Source organism: Macaca thibetana, chromosome 1 (genome assembly GCF_024542745.1).
Source record: "Macaca thibetana thibetana isolate TM-01 chromosome 1, ASM2454274v1, whole genome shotgun sequence".
Lineage (NCBI taxonomy): Eukaryota > Metazoa > Chordata > Mammalia > Primates > Cercopithecidae > Macaca > Macaca thibetana.
The window spans coordinates 32,709,411-32,737,163 of NC_065578.1; the positions used below are offsets into that span (position 1 = coordinate 32,709,411).

At 44.4% G+C, this 27,753-nt stretch overlaps 1 protein-coding gene across 1 annotated transcript in view; it reads right to left on the reverse strand.

Annotated features, from left to right (window-relative positions):
* CSMD2 (CUB and Sushi multiple domains 2) overlaps nucleotides 1-27,753 on the reverse strand; it is a 653,486-nt gene that overhangs the window by 186,430 nt on the left and 439,303 nt on the right. Inside the window, exons 16-22 of the mRNA XM_050747220.1 lie at nucleotides 23,138-23,276; nucleotides 21,939-22,126; nucleotides 21,078-21,266; nucleotides 20,762-20,878; nucleotides 12,908-13,123; nucleotides 11,026-11,214; nucleotides 5,581-5,750 (exon numbers count right to left, since the gene is read on the reverse strand). Of these exons, the coding sequence (XP_050603177.1) occupies nucleotides 5,581-5,750; nucleotides 11,026-11,214; nucleotides 12,908-13,123; nucleotides 20,762-20,878; nucleotides 21,078-21,266; nucleotides 21,939-22,126; nucleotides 23,138-23,276 (1,208 nt within the window). The remainder of the gene's footprint in view (nucleotides 1-5,580; nucleotides 5,751-11,025; nucleotides 11,215-12,907; nucleotides 13,124-20,761; nucleotides 20,879-21,077; nucleotides 21,267-21,938; nucleotides 22,127-23,137; nucleotides 23,277-27,753) is intronic.

Genomic DNA, 27,753 nt, shown 5'->3' on the forward strand with positions numbered 1-27,753 from the left:
ATTTTTATATTTTTGACTGCTATTGGGAATTGGGCCTTTGTATACATTTACTTCCTAACAGGATATTGCTTGATGGTCCAATTCATCATTATGCGCAGGTGATGGAAATGCCTCCCTGAGAAATCCAAGAGAATCTATGCACATCCATTACATCCAATAAAGTAGGTCAGCAAGATGGCTGGTTTCAAAATGAATATGCTAAGCAGAAAGCTTTCTATACACAATTACAAACAATGTAAGCATAATTTCAGAATATTCCTTCATGTCCGCTTGCACACGTGTGCTTGAGTTTCTCTGGAGCACACATCTAGCATGGAAAAACTGGTTGCAGGGATGGCACATCTTCAATTTGGTTAGATATTACTAGATTGCTCTTTGAAAAGGAATACCAATTTGCTCTTTCACCAGCAACGTCTGACAGCTTTCATTGCTTTATATCCTTGCTGATACTTGGTATTTTAGAGTATTATGATGTTTTCCAATTTGATGAGTGTAAAATGGTATCTCATTTTAATATGTAAATCCTTGATCGTCATTGAAGTTGAGCATCTTTTTATATGTTTATCAACAGTTCTTACTTCCTCTGTGAATTGGCTGCCTGTTCATACCCTCTGTGCATCCATGAGCATGAAATCTCCCGGCATTTATTTTAGTTACATCAATATCAAAATAAAATTTTATCTTCTCTCATTTAAGATTATGCACATTTTGGAGGGCTTATTTCTAGGTGTCTTATAGTTTTTGTTTCTATTATAAATGAGACTTTCCCTCCTGATTGCAAGTTTTATTTGGTTATAGAAACACCAGAAGCTTTGTTAATTTTCTTATTGATTTTGAGTTTATTAGTTGGTTCTTTTGTATTTTTGAAACAAAAGTCACAATTTTCTATATTCCCTTCTAATTTTTATAGTTCCTTTTTTTTTTCTTTTTCTGGTATAAATGTAATGGTTTGTCTCTTCAGCACAATGCTGCGTTCTATTGGTGATAGTAGAACTACTGATCTTGTTCTTGACTTTACTGAAAATTTTTAGGAAGTTTTGCCATTAAGTATAATGTTTGCTGTAGGCATTTGGTAGAAATATTTTTATTAAATTAGGAAAGTTCTACGTGTAGTTTTATGAGATATTTTTAAAAATCATGAGTGGGTGTTGAATTTAATCACATGATGTTTTGGGGTGTATTAGCAGGATAATGTCTTTTTCTTTGCTAATCTGTTTATAGGATATTAGGTTGAGCCATGAAATTGCCAATATTTTAACAGTTTTGACCTACAAAAATAGCAATTTCATATGGTTTGTCTAACAAATAACATTATGAGCTTTTCTAATTTTGACACATCTTCACATTCCTGGAATCAAACCTACTTGGTCATCTTTGTTTTTTTTTTTTTTTTTTTTTTTTTTTTTTGAGATGGAATCTTGCTCTGTCATCCAGGCTGGGGTGCAGTGGCTGCAATCTCGGCTCACTGCAAGCTCTGTCTCCCGGGGTCACGCCATTCTCCTGCCTCAGCTTCCCAAGTTGCTGAGACTATAGGCGCCCACCACCACACCCTGCTAATTTTTTTTTTTTTTTTGTATTCTCAGTAGAGACGGGGTTTCACTGTATTAGCCAGGATGGTCTCATCTTTGTTTTAATACACAGTCAAATTCAATCTGATTTATACTCAGAATTTTTAGATCTATGATCAAAAGTGAGATGCCCTAATAGTTTCTGATTTCTGTTCTTTTTAAAATTTTTATTTTAAATTATAAACTGATAAATTATAGCTGCATATATTCATGGGGTAGGAAGTAATGTTATGATTTATGAATACAATGTGGAATTAGTAAATCAAACTAACATAACCATCACCTCAATCACCTCAAATACTTATCTTTTTTTGTTGCAAGAACATTTGAAATTTACTTTTAGTGATTTTGAAATGTATGGTACATTATTATTTGCTATATTCACTGTAACGTGCAATACATCTCAAAGGAAAAAAAACACCCTTAATTCTTCTGTCTAATTGATGCTTTCTATACTTTGACCATTATCTCCCCATTCCGTCAATCCCCTGGTAACCATCATTTTACTCTTTGATACCAAAGTTTCTACTTGCCTCATTAACAAAAATGAGTTGGGAGATGGATCTTTATTTTTCTCTCTTCTGAACAGTTTATTGCAGGGATGAATTGCTTCTTGAAGTTTTGGTAAAGCTTACCTGTAAAATAGTTAAGGCCTGGGGCTTTTGAGAGAGGATATGGGGGAATTATAATTTTTTAATGATTATTGGTTTTTTCAGATTTTTTTCATATTAGTACTTTTTATCTATAAAAATTTCCATTTCATCTGAGCTTTCAGATTTCTTGGCTTAAGTTGTTTCTAAACATTTTCCTTCTTTTTTTTGAAAAAGGGTCTCACTCTGTCACCCAGACTGGAGAGCAGTGGCGTGATCCCTAAACATTTTCTTATTTCCATTATCTCTCCTATATCTTTGATTATGTCCCTTTTCAATTCCTAATATTACATATTTGTGGCTTCTTTATTCCTCGATCAGTTCTGCCAGTTTTATCTACTTTATTATTTTTCAAAAAACCAGTTGGTTTTGTTGACAATTGCTCTTGTTTTTTAGTTTTGTTTCTCTAGTCATTTCTGCCTTTATGTTTAAAGTATCTTTCTCCTACTTTCTTCTGATTTATTCTGTTACATCATCCAAGTTACCCAAATCCTTATTTATCTTTAACTTAGGTGATATATCACAGACTTACAGAGGTATATTAAAATCTTCCATGATGACTGTAACTTTATTAAATTTTTTTACATTTCCAGCAGTTTTTATTTAATTTATTTGTGCTGTGTTATTTGGCACATAAAGTTTTACTGTGGATTGATTATCCATTTTATTAATATAAAATAATCCTCTTTTTCATTTCCTTATGAGATGTGGGAGAAGTTCTCAAATTTATCTTTTAATAAACTGATTTCATTTTTCTGTGGTTTACCATCTTCCGTTCATTGCCTCCATTCCATTTTTTAATTGGGTGATCATGTTTTTCATCTCTATTTAATCTCTCCTCATCTCAGATTGCTCTGTTTTCATTATTGCCTAGTTTTGTGTCATAAATATACTATTCTCTCAAATTCTCTTAAGAATACAAATCAGGAGCTTTTAAAGTATGTTTCTGTTCTTTGTTGCCTACAGAGGGGCAATTAGCTCTGATTCCTCAGACATGTCTCCGTCTTCTGATCTACTGAATATTTACACATATCCGGTTAATTTTCTGGTTGGTACACCGTTACAGAGGGAAAATGGAAATGGGGAATGGAAACATTCAGCAGTCTCTAAGGGAGAGCAGACGAGCTAAACTCAAAGAGGTCGTAGCAGGAGCATTTCTTACCCTGGTGCTAAAGAGTGTGTGCGTGCATGTGTGTGTACGTGTGTGTGCATGTGTTTGTGTGTACATGTGTGTGTGTGTGTGTGTGCACTACCTGGGCTCCCGCATCCTCTGTTAGTCCTCCCTGAACTCTGACCTAGGTTTTATGCCCCATGTCCCTCCTGCTTTTTTACCCTGAACACTTCAGAAAGACTCTCTCTGCTTATCTACTAAGCTGCCCACCTGACCCTGAAGCCAGAACCCTGACGGTGCCGTTGAGTGTGCACACCTGCTGACTATGTCTTAGGTGCTATTCTGAGTCTAGACTCCCTTAGTGAGGAAGCATGGCACTGGCCATACTCCATGTGACCTCCAGCAACCTAGGAGCCATTTGTGCTGGCTCTATCAGGTCACTTGCACAGAACCGCTGCTTATACTCCCTTCAAAACCTGAAAATTGTAAACTATGCCTCAATGCTGGCTTTTTGTGCTAATGGCCTTCATCCAAGAAAGCCTCTGCATTGCCCAGCTCACATCGCTCCATCTGTACTTCTACAGAGAGGAGGTCCCTCTGGCACTGCTGGACTGATTGCAGCCTCTGAGACTCAAATGGATGGAGAGAAGCGAAGGTCAAGGGTGATGCCTAAAGACATGGTTATTAGAAGGGCATAAAACCCTTGTCTTGTGTTCTCTTGTTGGGAGACACACACTGTTTTTATGTGGGGTTGGAAAGCAGAGCTTAAGAAGCCAATGGGATTGTTCTATCCCATTTCAGGCACATCCAGTTCCAGCCAGTGATCTCATGAGTGCATCTTCTTGGGTTCAAAAAGGATTAGGTAAGAGTGAGAAATGCATTTCAAACACACACACACATACACACACACACAAACACACACACACACTATACACCCTAGAGGACATATGCCCCAGGGGGTTGGCCAGGAGTATCCATATACTGTATATAAAAAGGACAGCACGTTTATCACATCTGGAGATAATCTGAAAGCATGGAAATTTAATGGTTTCTCTTTGGATTTTCCAGAGTAGTGGGCTCTGGTTCAACTTTTTCTAATGTAAGGACTTCTCTGGCTACAAGGAATAAAACTATATTAGAAAAAGCTAAAAAAATTCCTTGGTCTAGGATGAAAATGAACATGCTTTGTATGAGGCTTTCCTTGTCATTCATTTTATTAAGGCAGCTCTTTAATAAATTCTCCATGCTCAACTCTTTGATTACACAGACACACACCACACATTATTGGAGGTACTCAATCCATATTCTTTGTATTTATGCAAAGAAATACAAGACATATATGATGAGTGTCTTAACAAATCCTCTCTATGACCCTCTCTGTAATCCAAGTCTTACCATTTCTTTCTCTTAGATATGTCTTGAACTCACTTTCTTTAACCCCACTGCCACACCAGGCCATCATCGTGGTACACTGAAGCTACTGCAATAGCCTGTCATTCAACCAAAACATATGCAATGCACAAGTGCACATACACACAATATACTGACACAGGTGTGCACAGACACAGATCCCCAAAACCAAATAAATACATGGGAACTGATTCACACACATGTGGAAACATATTTTAAAAAGCATCCATAGCCATAAACACATAGCTACACAAATGAACACACACATGCATATATACACATGTTCTATGAGCTCTTCATTATCCATGTTGACAGTCAGGGTTCAAAATGGAAAACTGGATCCATTGGCTGCTCCAACCTTATTATTATTTTGAGACAGGGTCTGACTCTGTCACCTAGTCTGGAGTGCAGTGGCATGATCATGGCTCACTGTAACCTCAACCTCACTGGTTCAAGTGATCCTCCCATCTCAGCCTCCCCAGTAGCTGGGACTACTGGCATGCACCACCACACCCAGCTAATTTTTGTATTTTTTGTAGAGACGGGGTTTTGCCGTGTTCCCTGAGCTGAATTATTATCTTTTATTATGCAGTCAACCCATACTCAATTACACACACATTTGATAGCAGGCAGCTTCCAAACAAACTCTAAAGCCATATTCTTAGATACCCATATACCTCTCTCTTTTGGTCCTCTCTTTCTCCTAGATGAGTGAGGACAGTATCTTGGGACTCAGGAAAGAAGGAGAAAGTTTGGATCATTCACACAGAGACAAAGGAGTGAGTATTGACAAGACTGTTGCATAGTGTAACATACATACTCTGAAACTGATCAATTTTACCTTGAGGACATCTCCTTCGGAGAGTTCGAATGCCCTGGCTTTCAGCTGAATCCCCTTCCCTGGCTGCGTCTGGATGGAGTAGATGCATTCGTGATTGTTATTGTAGTTCACAGGAAAGTTGGGGGACAGCAAAGTACCCTGAGTGCCTGTGACTGAATTCCCACACTCAGCTGGAAAGAGAATCACAATAACCATAGATTAACCCCCATCAGCTGCATCCAGAAAGCAACTCACAGCTCTGGAGAACCTGACAAAGATGACAAGTTCATTTGCCTGTCTACCTGCCAAGATGCCTGTGTGTCTGTCCAGTTGTTGGACTGTTTACAGAAATGCCTCTCAAACTTAAAAAAAAATACTTCTCTACCTATGGTGCTGCCTGGTTTGCTTCTGTCTCTTGTTCTGTCTGTCTCTCTTCTACAGAAACAGAAGCTAACCCACCGGGCACCCTTTACAATTTCACAGTTCTATAAAGCAGCCGTGCCATGTACCTATTCATATAGTAGCGTAGCAACAGAAATGACCAAGGAGGAGGTCAGGGGAAGAGGGGGGCAGTTAAGTGAGGAGAGATGAAACCTTTCAGTATCACAGAATAGAAAGTAAGAGGGGGCAAGATCACATCATAATCGCTAACCCTTATGTGCAAAACAGCATGATTGACACTTTACAAGAACCATTTCAGTCATTAGTCACAACAGCCAGTCCCATAAGTAGGCACAATTATCATTTCTGGTTTAAAGATAAGGAACCAGGTACTCAGCCACTGAGACCAAGTCTCTCTGTGGATTCACGAGGAGGAGGGGACCCTCCTAGGTCCTGGGGAAAGTTTTTAGCATAGTCTCATTGCAGCCTGTTTCATTCAACAGCTAATGAAATCACACCCTCCTCTGGAAACCTGCTTCTCCTCCTCCAGAATTAGTCATTCTTTCCCCATTGTTCTCATACCTTTATTTATAGCAGTCATCCCATTTTATTTGACTTATTTGTTAACATTTCTATGTCCTCTACTGCACTGTGGATCCTCTGGGGCTTGGTCATGTTACTGTCTCCTTAACACCCACTCAGTGCGTGGGCACGGCAGGCTCAGGGCATGCATGCAGGAATGGGATCTTTAATAATTGGAGGGCCCCTCCCTGTTCTTCCCTGTATCTGAGCACTTCCCATATTGCACCTTGACTGCTTGCTGCCTGTCTGTGTCCCCCACCTAAACTGTCAGTAACTTGAGGGCTAGGGTCATGCTGGATGAACCTATGAATTTCCAAGGCTTAGCCTGGATTGTCTGTAAAATAAATATTTACTGAATGAATGAATGAATAAATGAATGGATATGGAGTACACTGACCTCAGAAGATGTACGGTTCTAAAAATAATAATTAGGTTCCGGAAAGATGTAAATACAAGTCCAGATGGCAGGCCTGTTATTCGTGTGGACATATGGGGAATTTGGAGCATGCCTTGAATCTTTCAGGCAGCTGGTAGCAAGTCTGCTTTCTCTAAACCATCCCCAGTATCCTTTAGTCTAGGCACAGTCTGTGGCTGGAAAAGCCTTGGGGTTGACCAAAGGACCATTGCTTGGACCTTATAGTTAACCCTAATTACCCTAAGCCAGGAGCATACTAGACTGAGGCAGCATAGATGGAGCACATGGAAACCTTCAGAGCTGAACTGCTCATGGGCTTAGTTATATGTCTTGTGTTTTCTCTTGTCCCCAAGGCTGCTCCTTAGTCCTCTGAAGTTGGGGGCCATATGTCCCACCACCAAGTCCCGGCTTTTCTCAATGGACCCTCCTCCCTGCATTCTGCTCAATTCAGGACCAGCTTCAGTTTCCTAAGGCTTTATATAAGGCCTCATTTGTTTCTCTCGGAGAAGAAATCTGACTTTACAGTACTTTTAAACTTAGTCTGTTTGCAAAACTTCCAAATATGATGAATGTGCTGCGATGGCTCATAAAACTCAAGGGACAGCGGTGGACAGGCTCCCTGGGGGCAGTGGCTGCTGATAATTTACACAGACGTTTCCAGCATGTGTACATTTCTTTGATGATCTCAGATGAGGGTGGGGATTTGTGCAGGGGAGGGAGAGTTGCTTAGGGCCATGCATATGTAAACATTTATTACTCAGTCATATCACATGGGCAGCCTTCTGAAGCATCTCTCCATTTTCTCTGAGATACTACCTTTCCCTTCCATCCAGGCAGAGGCCTGTGGTGCAGTGGGATGATCGTGGACTTTGGAGTTAGACACATTGTGTAAACTCTCTGAACTTTAGTCTCTTCATCTGCCTTCATCTGGACAATAATAGCATTCTCATAAGACTGTAGAATCAATGCGTGAGATTTTATATATGAGATAGGTAAACATAGGGGAATGGTTAGCACAGAGTAGCCTCTCCACCAATGTCCCAGGTTAATCTACATGGCTTACCTGCTTCCATTTGGGGCCCTAACTGCCTGCATTCTGGGACTAGCAGAAAGCTTGAGAAGCTTATGGGAAGCGTGCGTTAGCTGCCCGAGGCTCACAGCAACCTCACGGTTCCTGATGCCTCTTGCCCTCTGCCTAATTCTCGACAGCTGGCTTCCCTTAAACATGGGCTTTGGTGTGTTTTTGGACCTCCTTCCTGGCCCTGCCTCCTGCATAAGAGCTATATGCCCCATCTCTGCCCCAGCACGAGCCCGTCCTCTTTCCCACACGCCTGACACCTTTACAAGGAGGGGCTGATAGCTTTAGATGTGGCCAGTCCTTGGCCAATCCCCAGGTCCTGACTCCCTGTCAGGCCTTTGTCCTGGGCACCAGGGAGGGGACAGGAGGGACAGAGGGATGCGGCGCTTGTTTCCGGGAGAGTTTCCAGAGTAACAGGGGAGGTGAACAGATGCACTGAGAAGCCAAACACAGGCACAAACGGAAACAAATAAATGCTCCAGAGAAACAAACAGTCACATCCGCAGGAAAGTGCTGCGGCTGATTCTGGCATCTATGACTTCTGTTGCCCCCATCAGAAGGGGTCTCGTGAAGGGCAGAGGCTATACCTTATCCATCAGCCTGGGGCTTCTGAGGCAGAGGGTTAGGTCTTCTCCATCACACCGGGATTCCCAAGGACAGGGCCATGTCTCCTGCTGCAGACTGGGGTCCCCTGCGGTCAGGACTGTCTCTTCGACATCAAATTCAGGGGCCCCTGATGTCAGGGGCTATGTCACCTCCCTCCCTGCCACCCACGTCACACTATGAATTAAAGCCCAGGGCTGTTCATCTCCTTCTCGGCTGGGAATGTTCCTGGTAGCACTATGTGGACTAAATCATCCAATTTGCATGGCGACTGGGAGCAGCCCCCGGTGGGCATTGCCGAGATGCCTCCAACCTGAGCCTCGGCAGCCGGGCTGGTAGTAATTAGAGGTGATTATAATTACTGTGCATTATTAATAACATGTGAAACAGAAGACAAATGTAATAATGAAAATATTGTGAGGTGTCATGAACAAACAGTAATTGGAATAATAAGTTAAAGAATGAGTTTATGTAATGAGATCAATGAGGCAAGAGCTTAAGGGCTGTGTGCATCTGTGGTCCTGGTTAATCCCATTCAAGAAGAATTTCCCCCAGAACCATTTAGCTGAGGATGTTTTCCCAGAGACTAAAGGAGCTGCTAGCAGCCAGACATGAACTGAACCTTCCTGGGGTGGGCGGTGGGGTTCTATGTGTTTCTGAGCGTGTGTGGCCAGATCAGGGTGGGTGGATGCCTTTGGGGATGGTTATAGGAGACGGAGTAAACTCTGGGGTTATTTAATTGCTCAGAAACAGAATTCTGCCGCGCTTTGTTTTAATGTTTCCTTTCTGAGATTGTAAAAGGTTATTGGCAGAATAACAATAATTGGTTATTGATAAATACAGATTAAAAGGTTATTGGCAAAATGATAATTATATGCCACCTCTTGGTTTATGTAAATGATGTCATCTAACGTAGAGTAAAGCCTGTGAGTTGGATGCTGTTATCTCTGTTTTATAAATGAGGAAGCTGAGGCTGAGGGGGTTTGCTGGCCTGCCTGAGATCTAAGCGTTGGTAAGTGGCAGAGCCGTGACCCCACCTTGGCCTGCATGAGTGCACAGCCTGGGCCCGGCCCATCTTGCCAGCCTGTCTAAGCTGTCCTCGGCATAGCCTGCGGGCTCCATGGACTTGTCTCAGGCACAGCTGACCTCACCAGCATTTGAGATGCTGGTCCCCGTTTCAGTCAGTGCAGTGCTGCTTTGATCTGTTTTGTATATTTTTATGGGGTTTTATATAATATTTCACTTTACGTGAGGTCCATGGCTAACAGTGAGCATGGAAAATACTCCATGAATGCAGCTAGTGTTTTATCCAGCCCTACATTATAAGGATTGAGCAAACAGGTACCCAGGAGCCTCATACATTAGGGACAGACAGCAATCACTCTGCCCCGGGGACAATACTTGCTTCCCCTACTCCCTGGGCACAGCGCTCTAAACACAGTTCTTTAAAGCTCTTGCAAGGAGGCAGGCAGGGCCCGGTTCCAACCTCCAACAGCTGCCTCTAACCTCCACATCTCCTGTTCTCCCTGCCGCTTGCTCCAGCCTGGCCTCTGAGCTGTTCCCCAAATGCTGAGCATCCTCATGGTTTGGGTCTCGGTCCTCTATTCTCTCTTCTCCCAGATATCCATCTCTGGCCAAATGTCAACTCATCAGAGAGGCCTTTTCTGACCACTATAAAAGAGCAACCCTAGCTCCAGCACTTTCTAAGCTGACTTAATTTTTCTCTGTATGCCCGAACACTGCCTGTCACATCACACATCTACATAGTCACAGCCTGTGTCCCCACCACCAGAATGTGGGCCACGAGTGGAGAATGTCTCTGTTTCGTCCACTTTTGTATCTTCAGAACCTAGCAGATGCCTGACATGTAGTGGGTCCTCTATACATGACCCCGCCCTGTTCCTTTTGTCCTCCCCTGCTGAATGGATGAAGTCTTCCTAAGGTGTCTATAAGAGTGAGCACCGCCATTGGATTAGTAAAAGCAGCTATCTACTCCACCAGATGGGGACTCCCCCTGGGCAAACGTCACACTCCCTCCTACAGGCTCACCTGGTGCCCATCCAGATTCCTCGGCAAGAGGCATCCTTAAGCCATGGGTCTGTGTGCTGAGGGTGGGGAGGTGAGAGTACTGAAGTCAACTTCATGTGAGTGCCCACTGTGGGCCTACTTTGGAAAGGTCACTTTAGTTTATACAGAACTGCCTGATGAAGCAGGGATTGCCATCCCTATTTTACAGATAAGGAGGCTGGAGCGGAAGGAGGTTAGGTCCCCTGCCCCGGGTCCCACCGCAGCTAAGTGTGGGCTAAGTCAGCCTCTTGGACTGTGTGCCATCCACCACCTCACATCAATTGACTATAATCTGTCCCACCCCATTAGTGAAGCAAAATGAAAGCACGTGACCACCTACCAACACACCTTGGCAGAGGCGAGCTCCACAGGCGCCGTCTGCCCCCCAGGCACGTGATGCGGGCGGTGCCCTCCAGACGGTACCCGGGGAAGCAGGAGAAGGTCAAGGTGTCGCCCACACCAAACTGCAAGCCCTTCCGGATGCTGTAGGCTGGGACCTCAGGCTCCTCACAGGGCTCCAAGTCATACTCTGGAAAGGCAGCAGGAGATCTGGGCTCAGAGACATTGTGGGGAGATGGGAACGCACGGGCAAAACGCCAGGGGGAAAGGGCCAGGGACAACGAAAGACAGAGAAGAGGGCATGCGCACACTGGCCCACAAAAGGTGACACTGGCCCACAAAAGAGAAGTGAGACCCCGAGGGGAGCAGAGGCAGAGAGAAGCATCGGGGAGCATAGGGAGGCAGAGAGAAGCATGGGGAAGCATAGGGAGGCAGAGAGAAGGGGGAAGCGTAGGGAGGCAGAGAGAAGCATCGGGGAGCATAGGGAGGCAGAGAGAAGCATGGGGAAGCATAGGGAGGCAGAGAGAAGCATCGGGGAGCATAGGGAGGCAGAGAGAAGCATGGGGAAGCATAGGGAGGCAGAGAGAAGCACGGGGAAGCATAGGGAGGCAGAGAGAAGCATGGGGAGGTCAGGGTGGGCGGTCTGCACCCACTCCTGTGAGCAGTGGGAAAGGGCACAGTGTTTCCTAGACAGGCTTCCCAGGAGGATTTCTGAGGATCCTCAGCACTCAGCTCTTCTCTGTGCTGTCCCTTCATCTCTGTTTTAAACCTGTGCCTTGGGGCTCACAGGCTCTCCTGCTTCCTTCTCTCTGGGCACCAAACTAGATAAATTCAACCAGCGGATTCTAGAAGGTCAGAGTACATGACCCAGCCTCAGGCAACTCCCACTGGGGAAGACACTCCAAATGCCTGACTAGAAGCCATGTCTCGGCTATGTTGGCACTTAGCAGACGGCAAGCATGACCGGTGGCATTTATGGGCCAAAGCCCTGCCTAGGGCCTCTAGTGACAGCATAGACGTGACTAGTCCCTTGTCTGCAAGGGCTTCTCCCTTCAGGATGCAGTCCTCCAGGGCTGTGTGATAAGAAGGAGGGTCTCTCTCATAAGGGTTGAGTCTCACTGGCTGGATATGTCCCATTGGCCAAGCAAACCCAGGGATGTGACAGGTGACTTCTGCATTGGAGGGCTGACAGGGGACTAAGCTGGGCCACACCCTAGTTCCTAGAAGCTGAATACCTCTTGTCCATTCCAGGAGGCATCCATGTGATACCCCTGGCCGTGGGTGAGAAAGGTGGAGGGAGGTACTCTGGGGTACTATGGGATAAGAATGGCGAAGGGCTCGGTACGAGAGGAGCCAAGGGTCCTCTTTCCTCCCTGAATGCCAAATAAAAGCGTTTTCTTTTCCAAATCCCTAAACACAGAGATAACTATCTATTACTATAAAATTAACATTGATGAAAAAGATCCCAAACGAGACTAAATCACTCCAATATGTTAATTTCAAACCCCCTTTTTTTTCATATTGCTGGGGTTGGGAATATGGAAGTGGAATCAGAAGAAAAATCTGGAATAACTAAGGTAGGAGGGGTCTTTTGTGAAGTCCTCTAGTTCATCCAGTTAGGTGGGCCATGTACAGAGCAAATCCTAAACACCTTTATAGAAGGAGAATCCTCAATGATCATGCTAACTCCTTCCAAGACCATTATAGGGAAGTTCTTACTTGGGTCCAACCCAAGCATCTTTTGCTGAAGCACTGAGGTCAATTTCCCAGGGACTGGAGAGTGGAGTAATACCCATCTGCTAGGAAAACCAGAGACTGGCAGCAGAAGGAGAGAGTGAATAGCTCCATGGTCTCTTCCCCTCAGGGACCCTCACACTCTTTACCTGAGAAAGTGATGTTGAATCCTTCATATGACATGGAGAAATCGGAAATGAAGCGGACCTGGGCAGTGAAGTTGCCATAGAGCCCAGCGCTGATGGGAGCTGGCAGCCGAGAGCCAGTCAGCTGCCTCAGGGGCTGGGTGAAGCTGCCGTTCTCAGTGATGAGGAGGTAGTCGTGGCCACTTTCCAGGTGGAAGGTGTGGAAAGTAAAGAACACACCTGCCAAGAAACCAGAAGGTCAGGTTGGTGATGGCGAGATGGCTGGAGCACCTTAGCTGCTAGACAGGATCTACACAAACATTTCCAGTTTGCAAATGTCTATCTGTGTGTATGACTACAAGCACGCATCGATAAACCATACAGGTGAATCTGAATGAAGGAACCTGAACACACAAGTGCCCAAAGATTCAGGGAGAAGAACACCTTTTTACAGTTGTCAAAATTTAAAAGAGAGATTTATGGCTCCACCTATGAGAATGCTTTAGAGACATTCATTAATTAATTCAACAAGCATTTGTGTATTTGTTGAGTCTTTACTATGGGCTAGGATCCAGGGTTAGGTGCAAGGGGATATACCAGGCATTAAACAAATAGCTGCAATACAGAGTGCTGAGTGCTGGAATGAATGTAGCTCAGCATGCCATGGGGGGCAGAACAGAAAGCAGTTGACAGCAGGAAGAGGCAGGTGGAGGATGGCTTCACCAAGGAGTAAACATTTGACATGGATCTTAAAAGGATGCATAGGAATTAACCAGGTAAGGGGAGAAAGAGTGTCGTAGGCAGGAGACCCATATATGTAAAGGGACTGTTGATTCCAGGTTTGTTGAACAGCAGCTGGGTGTGGCTAGTCCTGGAATTGAAGTTGGATAGGTAGATGGGGGCCAGACCCAAGATTTTTCTGGATGCAATGAGAAGGCTTCCTATCCAGAGTGGACCAGATCTCAGTTTTAGCAAGATGTTGGTGGCTGTAAAGAGGATGAAGTGGAGGGAGAGGAGGTAGGGAGATCAGTTATATTGGTGGCTGCTCTGCACTGGGAGAGGATGGGGCTTGGCAGAAAGAGCAAAAGCAGGAGATGGCCATGAGTCCTCAGGGGTCGGGGCAGGGTGGTCAAGACAGCAGGCATTTCATGCAAAGGGGAAATGACATGACATCTGGTGGCACATCCATCTGGAGGATGGTGATGTCTTCTGTTACCTGGGGAAGGGCAGATAGGAGGGAGGTGTGGGTTGTAGAAGTGTAATGGACTTAGCCTTTTCTGCATGCAAGCAGTGAGAGCTAGTGGGCCACTGGAAGGACAGATTTGGAAGTTCAGGATTAAGTGGGGACTACAGAGGTAGATCTGGAAGTCACCAGCAAATCGTTGATATCTGAAGCCACAAGCATGGAGAAGAGGGCTAGGAGAGAGAGGGCAGAGTGAGAATCGGAGAAGGGGTGAATGGAAGCATGGGCAGAAGTGACAGGGAATAGGAGACTGGGCAAAGGAGGAGTGATGGGGGAGATGGTCCAAGAGCAGTCAGAGAGCTGGAAAGAAGGAGGAGGGAGCTTCAGTAATGGGAAAGGTTAAGAGCATAAAATAAAATCAAAGTAATGATATTCATTAACATTTCAAGCACTAAATATTTAGTGTCGCTGTCCTAACTGCTTTTACTTGCACTATAGCCAGCTCTTGTCCCTTGGAAGGGAGATAGGAAAACTCATTTAATTCTACCAGGAACACTCTGGCATGGGTACATTATTATAATCTCCAGTTTACACCCAAGAAAATGGAAGCACAAAGAGATGAAGTCATCTGTCCAAGGTCACCCAGCTAGTATGTGGTAGAGCTGGGATGTGAACTAAGGCAATCTGACTGCAGAGGCCATGCTCCCAGCTACTCCAGGGTGCGGCCTCTCAGGCTACAGAAAGAGAGCAGGTAGTAAGAATAGCCAGGAAGGGTAAGGGATCAGGGAGTGAGGGAAGTTGTAGAGCAGTATGGTCTTAACACCCAAAGCAATTCTAGAACTTGTCCAGGTGGCAGTTGTGTTTGGTGGGGCATGTGTGTAAGTGCGTGGTCACGCACATGGGCATGCCTCATGTTGGAGCTTGAATCCAGATTTGATGTGACAGATGCACATACAAATATTTAACTTGAATGAACCATGCAGAATCAACCAAGTGAGTAGCCTATGAGACTATGTGTTGTGGATGGTGCCAGGACAGGAACATGTTAGACTAGGACCCACCTGCCACTCCAAGTGTGATCCCACTTTCTACTCAAAGTATGGTCCATGAACCAGCAGTATGGTCAGCACCAGGAGGACTTACTAGAATTGCAGAGTCTTTGGCCTCCACTGAAGACCTACTGAATCAGAATCTGCATGCTCTTTAGATCCCAAATGATTTATAGGCACTTAAAATTTGATAAATACTTCTCTAGATAATTACTGCTACATTTTTTATAAATGATGGTTGGGGCCAAGCCTCTAATGCTAAAGCATTTTAAAGGTTTTTATATCCTTGACTCCCTGTTGATAGAAGCTGGTGATCCTGGAGGATTTGGGCTTCTGTAGATGGAGATGGAGGAGACAGAACCCAACAGAAGTGATGGGACCAGAGATGCAGCTTGTAAATACCCTGTTTCCAGGCAACTGAGATGCATCAAGTCCTAAGCACCTACCAAGTGCCAGGCCTTGTGCTAAGCACTGAGAAAGATCTCCCAGTTTAGTGGAGAAGACAGACAAATCACTACTAGTGAGAATCCAGAGTGGGACACGGAGGAAAAGTGGGGAACTATGCCTCAAGGGTTGGGAAGGCTTCATGGGGGTCAAGATCCTTGATGTGAAAAGGCTTGTGGGTGCATGTGCCCACATGCATGCTATACTCCTGACACATAAACACGTCTGCAAATGAGAAAACTGCTCTCAGTCTATACAGGTTAGGAAATATATGTCCTTTCCCTCCTACCTAGGACATGGAGTTGGGTGGAGAGTGGGTGAGACCCAGTCACAGGTGGAAACAAGTTGATTAAGCACCACACTTTGCACTCTATTCTAGCATGCAAATAGACCCCTTCCAAAGGGGTACACATTTGGCTGGGATTCTAAGGATGAGCAAATATCTGAGATGAAACCTCTGGGTTTCCCAGCTGTGCTGATTGCCTGGGGCTTTTTGGGCCATTGTGTGAAAATGAAGACATTGTCCGCAGAAATACAGAGGCCCCATGTTGGAGTTTGAATCCAGATTTGATGTGACAGATGGACCTACAAACAAATACTTCACTTGAATGAACCATGCAGAATCATACCAATGACATCAACACCACATAGGAGTGGAAAGAGCAGGGCAGTGGAAAAGTCATGCACTTGGGGGTAAGACACACCTGGATCAAAAGGTCTTGGCTAAGGTTGCTTAACACCCCAAGTTCCAGGTTCTTCAACTATAATATGTAGGCGATAATATCTCTCTTACAGGTGACATTTACCCCTGAAGTGAGGCATAACTGGGAAAGCATGTGCAGAGCACGCAGCACAGTGGCTGGCACACAGTAGGGGTGCAACAGAAGGTGTTCCCTTTGCTCAACTCATCTAACTCTTGGACAGCCTCATGGGTTAAAAGGTGTCAGCTCTAGGGTTTCAGCAAGGGCACATTCTCAGGATTCCTGAATTGGCTGTTCCCTTGGACTGGGCAGGTGGCAAGTTGAATGATTTCACATTTCACAGAGTTTTGAGTTTCCTGAGCCATAGTGCTGCCTCTTAGGGAGCAATCACAGAGAGCAGCTTAATAGGTCTGTTAACCCGAGATACTCTTACAAACAGAGAACGAAGAATGCCCTCTGGAGAAGGGCCTGGGCTCAGTTCAATTCGATTCATATCACCAAATGCTTCTTGAGTTCCTTATGTGCCAGGCATACAGCCAGAAGCCAGGGAAACTGCAGGAAACAAGACAGACCGATCTCTCACAGAACTCCTCGTCTGTCAGGGAGACTGATGATGAAAATGCAAGTTCTCTATAGTGGAGCAAAGTCTGAAATCGTGGAGGTACAGAATGCTTGCTATGGGAGCCCAGGGGAGAAGAGCCCAATCCAGATGCAGAGCTGGGGAGACGGGGTCAGGGAAGGCTTATTAGAGGAAGGGGGTTCAGAAGGATGAAGGGATGGCCAGGCAAGGGCGATGGTAGAGATTCCCATTCCCCTTGCTTGGGGAGAGGAAGTGCTCCAGAGAGAAGAACATTGTAAAAATGTGCAAAGCTCTAGAGGAGAAGGGAAGCCTGGCAAGTTCTAGAAACTGAAGGAAGTTCTGTGTAGCTAGAACTTAGTTTAGAGGCTCAGAATGAGGCTGAGAAAGGTAAGGACTATGAGGCTGTGCTAGCTATTTTATTTTATTTTTTAGTTTTTGAGATGGAATTTTGCTCTTGTTGCCCAGGCTGGAGTGCAATGGCGTGATCTCGGCTCACCACAACCTCCGCCTCTTGGGTTCAAGCAATTCTCCTGCCTCAGCCTCCGGAGTAGCTGGGATTACAGGCATGTGCCATCACGCCTGGCTAATTCTTTTGGTATTTTCAGTAGAGACAGGGTTTCTCCATGTTGGTCAGGCTGGCCTCGAACTCCCAACCTCAGGTGATCCACCCGCCTTGGCCACTCAAAGTGCTGGGATTACAGGTGTGAGCCACCGTGCCTGGCCTAGCGATTTTATAATTTGGGGATCTATGCTAAGAATTCGGTGATGGCTTTAAGTGGTTCTAAGGAAGAGGTGATCTGGTCATTCATCCATGATTTCTTGTTGATTCTCTGCTGAGCACCTTTCAACATGGCTACGTATTGTTCGTCTTTGAAGACCAGCTGAAGTCTCAACTCCAGGACACCTTCCTAAGCCCTGGGTTGGGCTCGGGAAGTTTTCACACCTCTCTCTGCTCTATCACACATTGGTCATGCTATACTGAGATCTTGGTTTAGGCTGTCTACTACCACTAAAGCATAAACTTCCTGAAGGCAGGCAATGGCACAGTGGCTTGTTCAGCTGTTTTCCTAGCAATTTGCGTAGTGCAAGTATCAAATAAGCATTTGCTAAATAGTTGGTGAGCTTGATTGACTTCCAGACAAAAACACACACATAGAAACTCATAGAAAAACATACACCTTTATAATCACAGATGCCCAGACACAGAGAAAACCATAATGACAGGGGTTGTTTCTCTAGGGATTGTGACGGGCTGCTTTTCTTTCCAATGGTCTCTGCTGACCAGGCTTGGTGGAAACAGCTCTTCAGGGTGAACAAGGACACTGTCCCATCCCTCCCCTCCTTAGGAACAATGTTGTGGGAAGAAGGGGACAATCCTGGGCCTCAGCCTGACCACCCAGCTAGTCTTGCCTTGATGCAGTAAGCTCCAGGCCATCCTATCCCTGGCTAGGGCAGCCCTAGTAAAGGCCAAGTGACACACTTAAGTACATGTGGTGGGACTATAAATGACTTTTCTTTCAAATTTTCTTTGTTATACAAATAGTATATTTTAGATGTAATGTGTTTATTGCTCAAAATTAGGAAGAAGCCAAAAGATGAAAATAAGAGAAACATCTTGGGGTATATTTTTTCAGGCTGTTTTCTATGCAAACAAGGATGTCTTTTAAACTAAATATATTCTTGTGGCAAACTTATTTTTTTTACTTAACAAAGTATTGCAACCACCCCTGTAGGTCTTTAAATATTCTTTCACGTTATTCCTTTTAGCAGCTGCCTAGTATTTTATTCTATGGCCATACCCTATCTTTATTTAACATTTCTTTATTGATGGACATTTTAATAGTTCCTAATTTTTCAGTATAATACGTAAGGTTTCAGGGGAAATCTTTGCAGCTAAATCTTGATGTAGAGTTTTACTTATTTTCTTCAGATAAATTCCAGAAAGTGGAATTGCTGGGTGCAAAGGCAGGTACAGTTGTCCCTCTGTATCTGCAGGGGATTAGTTCCAGGACCACCCTTGGATACCAAAATCTGCAGATTCCTAAGTCCCTTACAATATATTTTCAAGGCTTTTGATTCACATCACCAAGTCACCCTCTGGAATGCTTGAACCATTTCACACAGTGTCAGCAGTCAATAGTATTCCAGGGTCCACATTATCCCCCAGACTGTTACAGTTTTCTTTGATGACTTCAAAAGGGAAATGCTATTTCCCTTTTAAAATTACACTTGTTTCATTATCAATGAGGTCAATGATTTTTCATTTGTATTTCCTCTGTTACGAAGTGTTACTTTATAGCTTTGCTCATTTTGCAGGTTGGTTTGGCTAGGCATATGTATCTTGAAACTTTTTAAGAACTCTGTGTGTGTCTGGTAGCTAATCCTTAGTCAATCATATGTTGCAAATATTTTTTTTTCTATGTAGTATTTGACTTTGAATTTTTATGGAGTTTTCTTTTTCTTTTTTTTTTTACCTAAATCCTTTGAAAGTTTTTTTTTTTTAATAGCAGTCTTTGCCTTTATGGATTCTACCTTTGTTGTTACTCTTTAAAGTACATGTCCACCTGAGGTTAGAGATTCACGTTCCTCTAGTGCTGGAGTTTATGTGATTAAATGCTCGAAAATGCTTGAGGTATAGATGTTTTTTTTTCTTTTGTTCCAAATGGTTCAACTCACTGTTTTAACACCATTTATTACATAATCCATCCTTTCTTCAATGGATCTGAAATGACACTTTACTCATATACTAAAGTCTCTCTCACACATACATGGGCATGTGTGTGCACACATGGAGGGATCTATTTCGGGACAACTATTCTCCACGTCTTATTTGTAGGTACACTCTTGTACTCATACCACATTGTTAACATTAATTTAGCTCATAATGACGTTTTAATATCCGGAAGGATTAATCTTCCTTTGAAATTTGTTTCTTGGCTCTTCTGCATGTTAATTCTTCTAGATCAGAGGTTCTTAATTAAAAGCGTGCATCAAAATTACTGGCAAAGTGTTCTGAAAACATAGATGCCTGGTTTCCACCGCCAACATAGAAAATCAAAACCTCTAGCCTTGGGCCTAAACATTAGTGTATTTGCCAAACTGCAAGAACCATGACTCTGGATGAACTTGGCAATAAGCTTCTGAGGCTAGAAGCCAAATCTGCCTGGTTACTGCCGATGCCCAGCCCCAGTGTCAGCCCCATGGGTGGCACTGAATACATATTTGTTGAGAAAAGAGTATTAATATGTTCATTAATATTTATTTATAACCAGCACCTTTACTTTGAACTTGGACTCCCAAAGGTCACTCATGTTAGGGGAGCTGAGGCAGCAGTGCAGGCTGGTGACCCATATGAAAGATGGCATCAGAGGAGGAGCTGAGTTATGCAAGAAGGGGATCGCTGTGTTCAATATCTGAAGGGTGAATGTGAGGAAGAGGGAGCAGGTGTATCTGATGCTCCTCCAGGATGCAATACAAGAAAAACATTTTCAGAGACACCTAATAGACTATTAGGAGAAGAAAGCATCTGTGCAAAAATGATAGTAGGTGACCATTTGTTGAATGGGTTGGTGGCCTCCCCACACCAGGCATGTTGAGGCAAAGGGTGAGCTGAGCTGGTGTGTTGCCATCTTGTGGGGAGTGATTTAGAGAAGGTTCCTGTACTGAGTGATATTGGATAGCTGGTAACCTCCAAGATCTCTTCCAGCAGGGAGATTTTAGAATCTCAACAATACTTATTGAACAAGTTCTACCATTCAAAGAGATGAAAAGACTCTGGAGGTTTTCTTGTTGGTGAGAAAAGTTCAGACGAAGCCCAGAGGTCACTATCTAGGGAGATGCCCATTGAGGTCAACTTGACCTGAGGAACTTGGGTCCCTGACCACTCACATCCCAATGCCTGCTATGGGCCGAAACACTCACCCTTGCCATGAGATGTTTCGATGATCCAGGTGCAGTTCAAGTTGTTAGGGTAGAAGTCAGGGAACCCTGGCGACAAGATGGTCCCACTGGAGCCTTGAATGAAGCCACCACAGAGAGCTATAGAAGGAGTGAAGAGGGCAGTGAAAGACCAGAGGGCCTCAGGGAGCACCCCTGTCATCCTCCTGGGACCCCATCCCCCATCTCTCGAAACCCCAACCCTCGTATGGGGTAGGGAGTCAGGGGCCTTTTGAGCACCTGTGTTTCTGTGGCAGGAGAGGAGTCTGCTACTTTAGCGCCCCCTCATGGTGTGCCTCACCTTCACAACTGGGCAGGGCCCGGCTCCACTGGAAGTTGGGCTCGCACTCCAGAGGTTCCCCGTCACTTAATGTGTAGCCTGAGTCACAGCTGAAGGTCACCAGCGCGCCCACATAGAAGTCATTCCCATGACGTTGTCCATTTACTGGGATTCCTGGATCCAGACAGTGGTCTGACTGCAGTGTTATAGCTGAAAGAGAGAGGCCACAGCTGGGACAGACAGCTCACTGTCACCACAGAGGGACCCCAGTTGACTCCAAAGAGGGGGTAGAGAGCCCTGGTTTATTAAAGGCAGAAGTTGCCAATTACTGACTCATGAAATGTGGCCATCAGTATTTGCTGAGAGTGGGGTAGGTGCTATGGTAAGGCTTTGGGATACAACAGGAGTAAGAAAATGACCTTGTCCTCATGGTGCTCACAGCCCCAGCTTTCTATATTGGTCTACAGAGAACTGAAGTGACAATGATGCTTTCAATTGAGGGGATGAATGTGGAAGATGACGAGGAAGGGCAAGTGTGGGTGTGAGATGCCATCTTGGGTTAACTTCATGGTCAGTCAAATGTTCTGACCCCAGAGTGCCCAGCGTGGCGACATCCAATCACCTGCACACAGAAGAGGCCATGAGGTCTGCACACAAGGGCCTGGTATGAAGGTCGTGAACAACTCTAAGCCCCCATGACCTGAGGGATGCTGAGAGCAACAGAGTGCCTTCTGCAGGGCCTTCTGAAGGGCACAGAGTAGCCAAGAACACCATGGGGATGGGGCCAAGCAGGGGCCTGTGGTGCAGCATAGTCCTGAGGCCTTTGACCCAACTGAGCTGACCTTGTCATCCCTTTTCCTGAGCCCACCCACTGAGACTCACTCTCATAGCGGAGCTGGAAGCCGATGTCTGAGTGACTCTTGTCGGTAGAGAAGAGGAGGTAGAGGTAGTTGCTGGTGCTGATGAGGAACTGGGGAACCTGGGTCCCATGGTAAACCCCGATCAAGGGCGCTGAGTAAGTCCGCCCATCACGTACTTCCAGGGTGTCATAGTTGACCTCGGTTTTGAATCTGCCAAATGACAGAAATGAAGCCTTCTTGAGAAATCCAACCTTATTAATTTGCAAACGACAAAAACCCTGCCTGACCCAGGGCTTCACAATAACCAGATTTTGGCAGGCTGGGATCTTTTAATATAATTTGCACACATTCACTAGCGATGCAGAAGGACCTTCTCCACTCTATTTAACATCCCTCCTCCTCCTTCCATGGTCGGAAGCTGCTCTCATCCTCTCTGTGGCCTGATCTGTGAGCTAGCTTAAGACCTAGAGGCACAATGACTAGCCTCACGGAGATCAGAACATTCTAGGCCATGGGTCAGCACACACATTCTAGGCCTCAGGGCCAGATCTGGTCTATAGCCTGGAGAGCTAAGGATGGTTTTTACATTTGTAAAGAGATGCTAAAAAAAAAAAAGGCAAAGCAGAACATGCATCAGAGATATGCAAGTAGGCAAGTGGCCCACAAAGCCTAAAATATTTACCATCTGGCTCTTCACACAAAAGTTTGCAGACTGCTATTCCAGGCCAGGAACACTTTGTCCGGAAGAAGTTTGTTTTCACATTTAGGTGGCTATGTTCTCCACCCAAGGGGCATAGCCAGGGTGGGAGCTAGAAGCGGGGCACATGAGCGGGATTTGGGGCAGAGGTCGGGGGCTGCCTTCTCACACTGGACATTTCCAGGAGAATGCTAGTCAGATGTCAGTGTCGTGCTTTAACATCTGATGGTGTCTGTTTGCCCACTCTCCCTCGTTGGGGGCTGGGGAGGGGGGCTCTAACATCCCAAATGGTACCCAAGCCTTCTCTTCACCCCTCCTGCCATAGTCATCTAAACAGCACAAACCAAGCCCAAGGGCAGAGCCAGTGAGGTCTGCCCCACCCAGGGCAGTCTGGTCCAGTGTTCTCCAACCTTGCTGACATTTCAGCATTGGTACTGGTCCTCTATCCACCCTGGATTCCCTCCCACATGGCTCTGTAAAAATCTCCCCCTTGCCCTCTCCCCCAAGGCTGTGGTCACAAGCACCTGTCGAAGGTGATTTTGATGGGGTAGCCTGGCTGGGCCTCAATCACCCAGGCACAGCTCAAGGCATCCTTGTAGAAGCCAGGCCAGCCCGGAGAGAGGATGGTGCCGCTGGGCGAAGTCAGGTGACCACCGCAGGGAGCTGGGGGGACAGAAGGAAGAGAAGCAGCTTTCCTCGGGGATAAATGAGTAAACAAACAGCAAATCTCTCTATAAAATGTGTCAGGCAACAAGTATTGTTTTTGTTTTTATGGAAAATTACATAAACTGTAAACTGTGAGTTTTGTCTACTGGGATCTTTATGGGTAGGTCCAGTTATATCATGTGGAGTGTTATTAAAGGCCAGAGGGGAGAAATGAAAAGAATCCCTTAAGCAGAGTCCCTTTGTCATTCTAGAAGGGCTGAAGTACAGCTAATATTTGGGCCACACTGTGCTTTTCCTTTGTTCCTCACTCAACTGTCAGGCCTGAGGCAGGGGCATAGATCCAGCCAACCTCCTCACATCTGGCCCTGGAAAGGGTCAGAACCCCAGGACCCTACAATTCAGATGCTCAGCTCAGGGCGCCGGTACTTCCTGCATCACTGTAAACTCCAGGAGGGCATGGGATGTGTTAATTGTGTTATACAACTGGGTATCCCCAGCATTTAGCATGGTGCTTGGCATGCAGTTCTTCCTCAATGATTACTGGTTGGATGAATAAATGAGTTAATGACAGGATGAATGAATACAGTCCAAGGCAGGGAATGCCACAGGACACTGGGAGGCCTAGGCACAGCTGCTGGCTGTCTCTGGTCTGGCAAATCCTGTTATTTATGCCTCTGCCCACGTGTCCCATCCTGGGCTTCCCCACTCTCAGCTGCCTCTTTCCTACCACCCCTGTCTCTTCCTGCAACCAGACCCTCAGCCCCTAAGGTAGTCATTAGAGCTATTCCTCTTTCAAGGGCACGTGATTGGATTTCATTGCCCACCCCTTTTGAAGTTATGCAAGGCCATGTGACTGCTGTGACCAATAAAATGAGAGCAGAAGTGCTGTACATCATGTCTCTGTGGAAACTTTACAAGCCTGTGTGCTTTCCTCTATTTCTCTGGTGGACACGTGAGACCTTGGAGGTGGGGAGGGATGTGCCTACTGCTACATCCCATTGTTACAATACAGGTTTGCATCTCAGCAGTGAGGAGGGACTCTTTCTTGGCTCCATCTCAGCACAGGCCCAGCCTCTCTGCTTGTGTGACTTGCACAGTTTCCTTTTCCTGCGTTGGTAATTGTGGAAGCAAGTGTCAAGAGGGAAGTCCCATCTATCTAGGCCCCTAAGTGACTCTAAGGAGCAGACATCCCTGATGACCCATGTTAAATATGTAGCTTCAGTGGTCTGTGTCAGATATAAGCTCCTGATTTTTAAGCTGCTGGGATGTGGAGGTTGGAAGTTAACACCATGTGGCCTAGCCCACTCAGACTAGCACACCTCCCTAAGGCTGATGATGAGGATGATGATGACATCCACTACTACTGCTTCTGTCACTGCCATCACCACTGCCATTGACTGGGGGCTGACTCCACATCAGGCACTGAGCTTACATTCGTAATCATGTTCACTCTTTGCAAAACAAAATCCCCTGTGAGGCTGGTGCTATTATTACCTCCTAGGAAAGCTGAGGCTTATGGAGGTTGAGTAACTAGCCTTGGGTTAGCAAGTTGCAGAGCTCGGATTCAGACCTAGGCAAGACAGCGTAAATCCAGAGATCTTAAGCTAAGCCGCCTCCCATGTCAAAGGAACCTCTGCTCCTTTGTACTCTCTTACTATGGAGCTATCAGATGCCAAAAATTCCCCAAACAAGACTGGGGAGGAATAAAGAGCTACACAGCACTTCTCTCTCTGCAAAGTTTTGTAGATTTCTACAGGTAATCAGTTTCATAAAGATAGTCTAATATACCCCATCTTCTTTTTTTAATGCTATAATCTTCGAGAATTATCTAAAATAGTTGTCAAGTATTCTTAATAGAAACTTATATTAGGAAGTTTAATTAACAAAGAAGATTATAATAAGGGTAGTAGTAGTCAACTCTTACTGATGACTTACTATGCTAATTGCTACATGTGTTATCTCATTTAAATGCATACATTTATGAAGTTATTATCCCTATTTTATAGAGAAGAAAACTAAGGCCAAGTAGGTTAAGAGACTAGATCAAGGACACAGAGCTAATGAAATTAGAGCTGAGATTGAATCTCAAGACTTCTGTCTCTAAATCCCCCTGTGACACATAATAGTGCTACAACCACAGCCGACAGTAATAAGCTCATGTGTACCGATAACTTACTACGTGTCAGGGCTTAATGTGGATTATTCTTGTGACAACAGCCACGCTAAATGGCACATAGTATTATTAACCTCATTTTATAGGCGGGGATTATTACCCCATTTTCAGTAAATTGAGGCTTAGAGAAACCAAATAATTACATAGAGCTATATCAAACATTGGGAGAGTAAATTGTGTATGTGTATTGTCACTTTCTGGGTAACCCGTTTTCAAAACCCATCCATCCATCTCACTGCAACTACTAATGCTTTCCTCTACTTCTCTGGTGGACAGGTGAGACCTTGGAGGTGGGGAGGGATGTGCCTATTGCTACATCCCATTGTTACAATACAGGTTTGCATCTCAGCAGTGAGAAGGGACTCTTTCTTGGCTCCATCTCAGCACAGGCCCAGCCTCTCTGGTTGTTGGACTGTGATCTCCTCATTTACTTCCTGGGGAGCTATAGATCATGCAGTCTCCATTGCCTGTCTAGGCCACTCTCTACTCAGTGCATACACATCAATGAAACCCCATCTGCAATCTCCAGAGAGGGAAATTCAATCCCTTCCTTTGGCGGTCACCACTTTGTTTTCTTTCTCTGCTGTGTTGCTTCATTGGTTTGGCTATTTAATCTCTTCCTGTGCACCTGTGATTGTCCAGTGACCTCTCTATTCATTCTGTCCTTCACTTTCTCTGTTGTTCATCTTCATATTGCAGAGTGGTAGTTGCCTGGAAGGGATTTGGAGGGGAGGATTCTTAAATGCAATGTCTCTTTCACATTTGAAAAGATGATCAACCTCACTCTTAAAAAGAAAAATACATATTAAAAGCACAGTGAGATATTATTTCTCATCCATCAGATAGGCAAAATCCAAAGTTTAATGACAAATGAGGCCGTGAGAAACCAAGGATTCTAGTACCTTGCTGGTGAATGTGCAATACGGTACAACTGCTATGCAGAGGAATTTGATAATACCCAACAAAATGCATATGCATGTACTCTCTGACCCAGCAATTCTATTTCTAGAACTCTCTCAAAGATACACTGGCAAAAATATGAAATGACATATGTGTACAAGGTTATGCAAGGTGGCACTATTTGTGATAGCAAATGCATGGAAACAGCCCAAATGTTCAGTGGTACAGATCTAACTGAATAAACTAGGGTAATCAACAAAATGGACTATTTATGCAGCTATAAAACAAGAATGAGGGATATTCTATATAATGTCATGGAGTGGTTCCCAGACTATGTTGTTAAGTGAATAAAAGCATGGTAGAGAATAATAGGCATAGTAAGATTCTCTTTATCTAAGAAAGAGGTAGAGGCATACACACATATTCACTCATTAACAATCAATGAAAGGGTAAACCGAAAACTAAAAAGATTATTCACAGAAGGATGGAGGGAACAGGGTAGAGAAGATAGGGATAGAAGCTAGGCTTTCTCAGAATATACTTTTTTATATATTTAACTTTAGAACTATAAATATTTTAAATAATTAAAATGAAAGACTAAGCAAATCAATAAACTGATAAGCAATTTCTAAAATCTCAGAAGCAGAGTAAATACATGAATGCAATACTAGGTTAGTTGGTGGCATAATCCCACATGAAGAAACTAGTAAAAGAGATTTTAAAACACAGTCATTTGATAGCCTACCTTAGTAGGATACAGAAAGAAATGAAAAAAAAAAAAACCCTTAAACTATTTTCAGTAATTATATGATTGTTGGTAGTTACTGGTATTACTACTTTGCGACTCTTAGGCATGTGCTATAAATTGGGAAATTATATTAATGGTGTTGGGGACTGGGATTTTCAGCAAGAGTGAAAGGAGATATGGATATGATATTAAAGAAGCATTGGGAGTTATACCTGATGTAAATGACGAGTTAATGGGTGCTGACGAGTTGATGGGTGCAGCACACCAACATGGCACAAGTATACATATGTAACAAACCTGCACGTTATGCACATGTACCCTAGAACTTAAAGTATAATAATAATAAATAAATTAAAAAAAAAAGAAGTTAAGTAAAAAAGAAAAAGTGTTTTTACATTGGAAATGAAATAAACCCATGATGAATTTTCTTTTAAAAAGTACTTTCTAGCTGTGTTCATTGAAAAGGCTTAGAAACAGGAACCAAGTCAATAATAAAAAGTACCCCTACTGCCCACATTTTAAATATCAGTTTCCACTAAAAGGAACCAGGGCTTCTAGGAGAAATAACTGATTCTAGGTCAGAGACAGAAAACGTCCAAGATGATGTTAGGCCAACTTCAAAAGGCTCCCACTAGCGAGTGACACAATTTGAG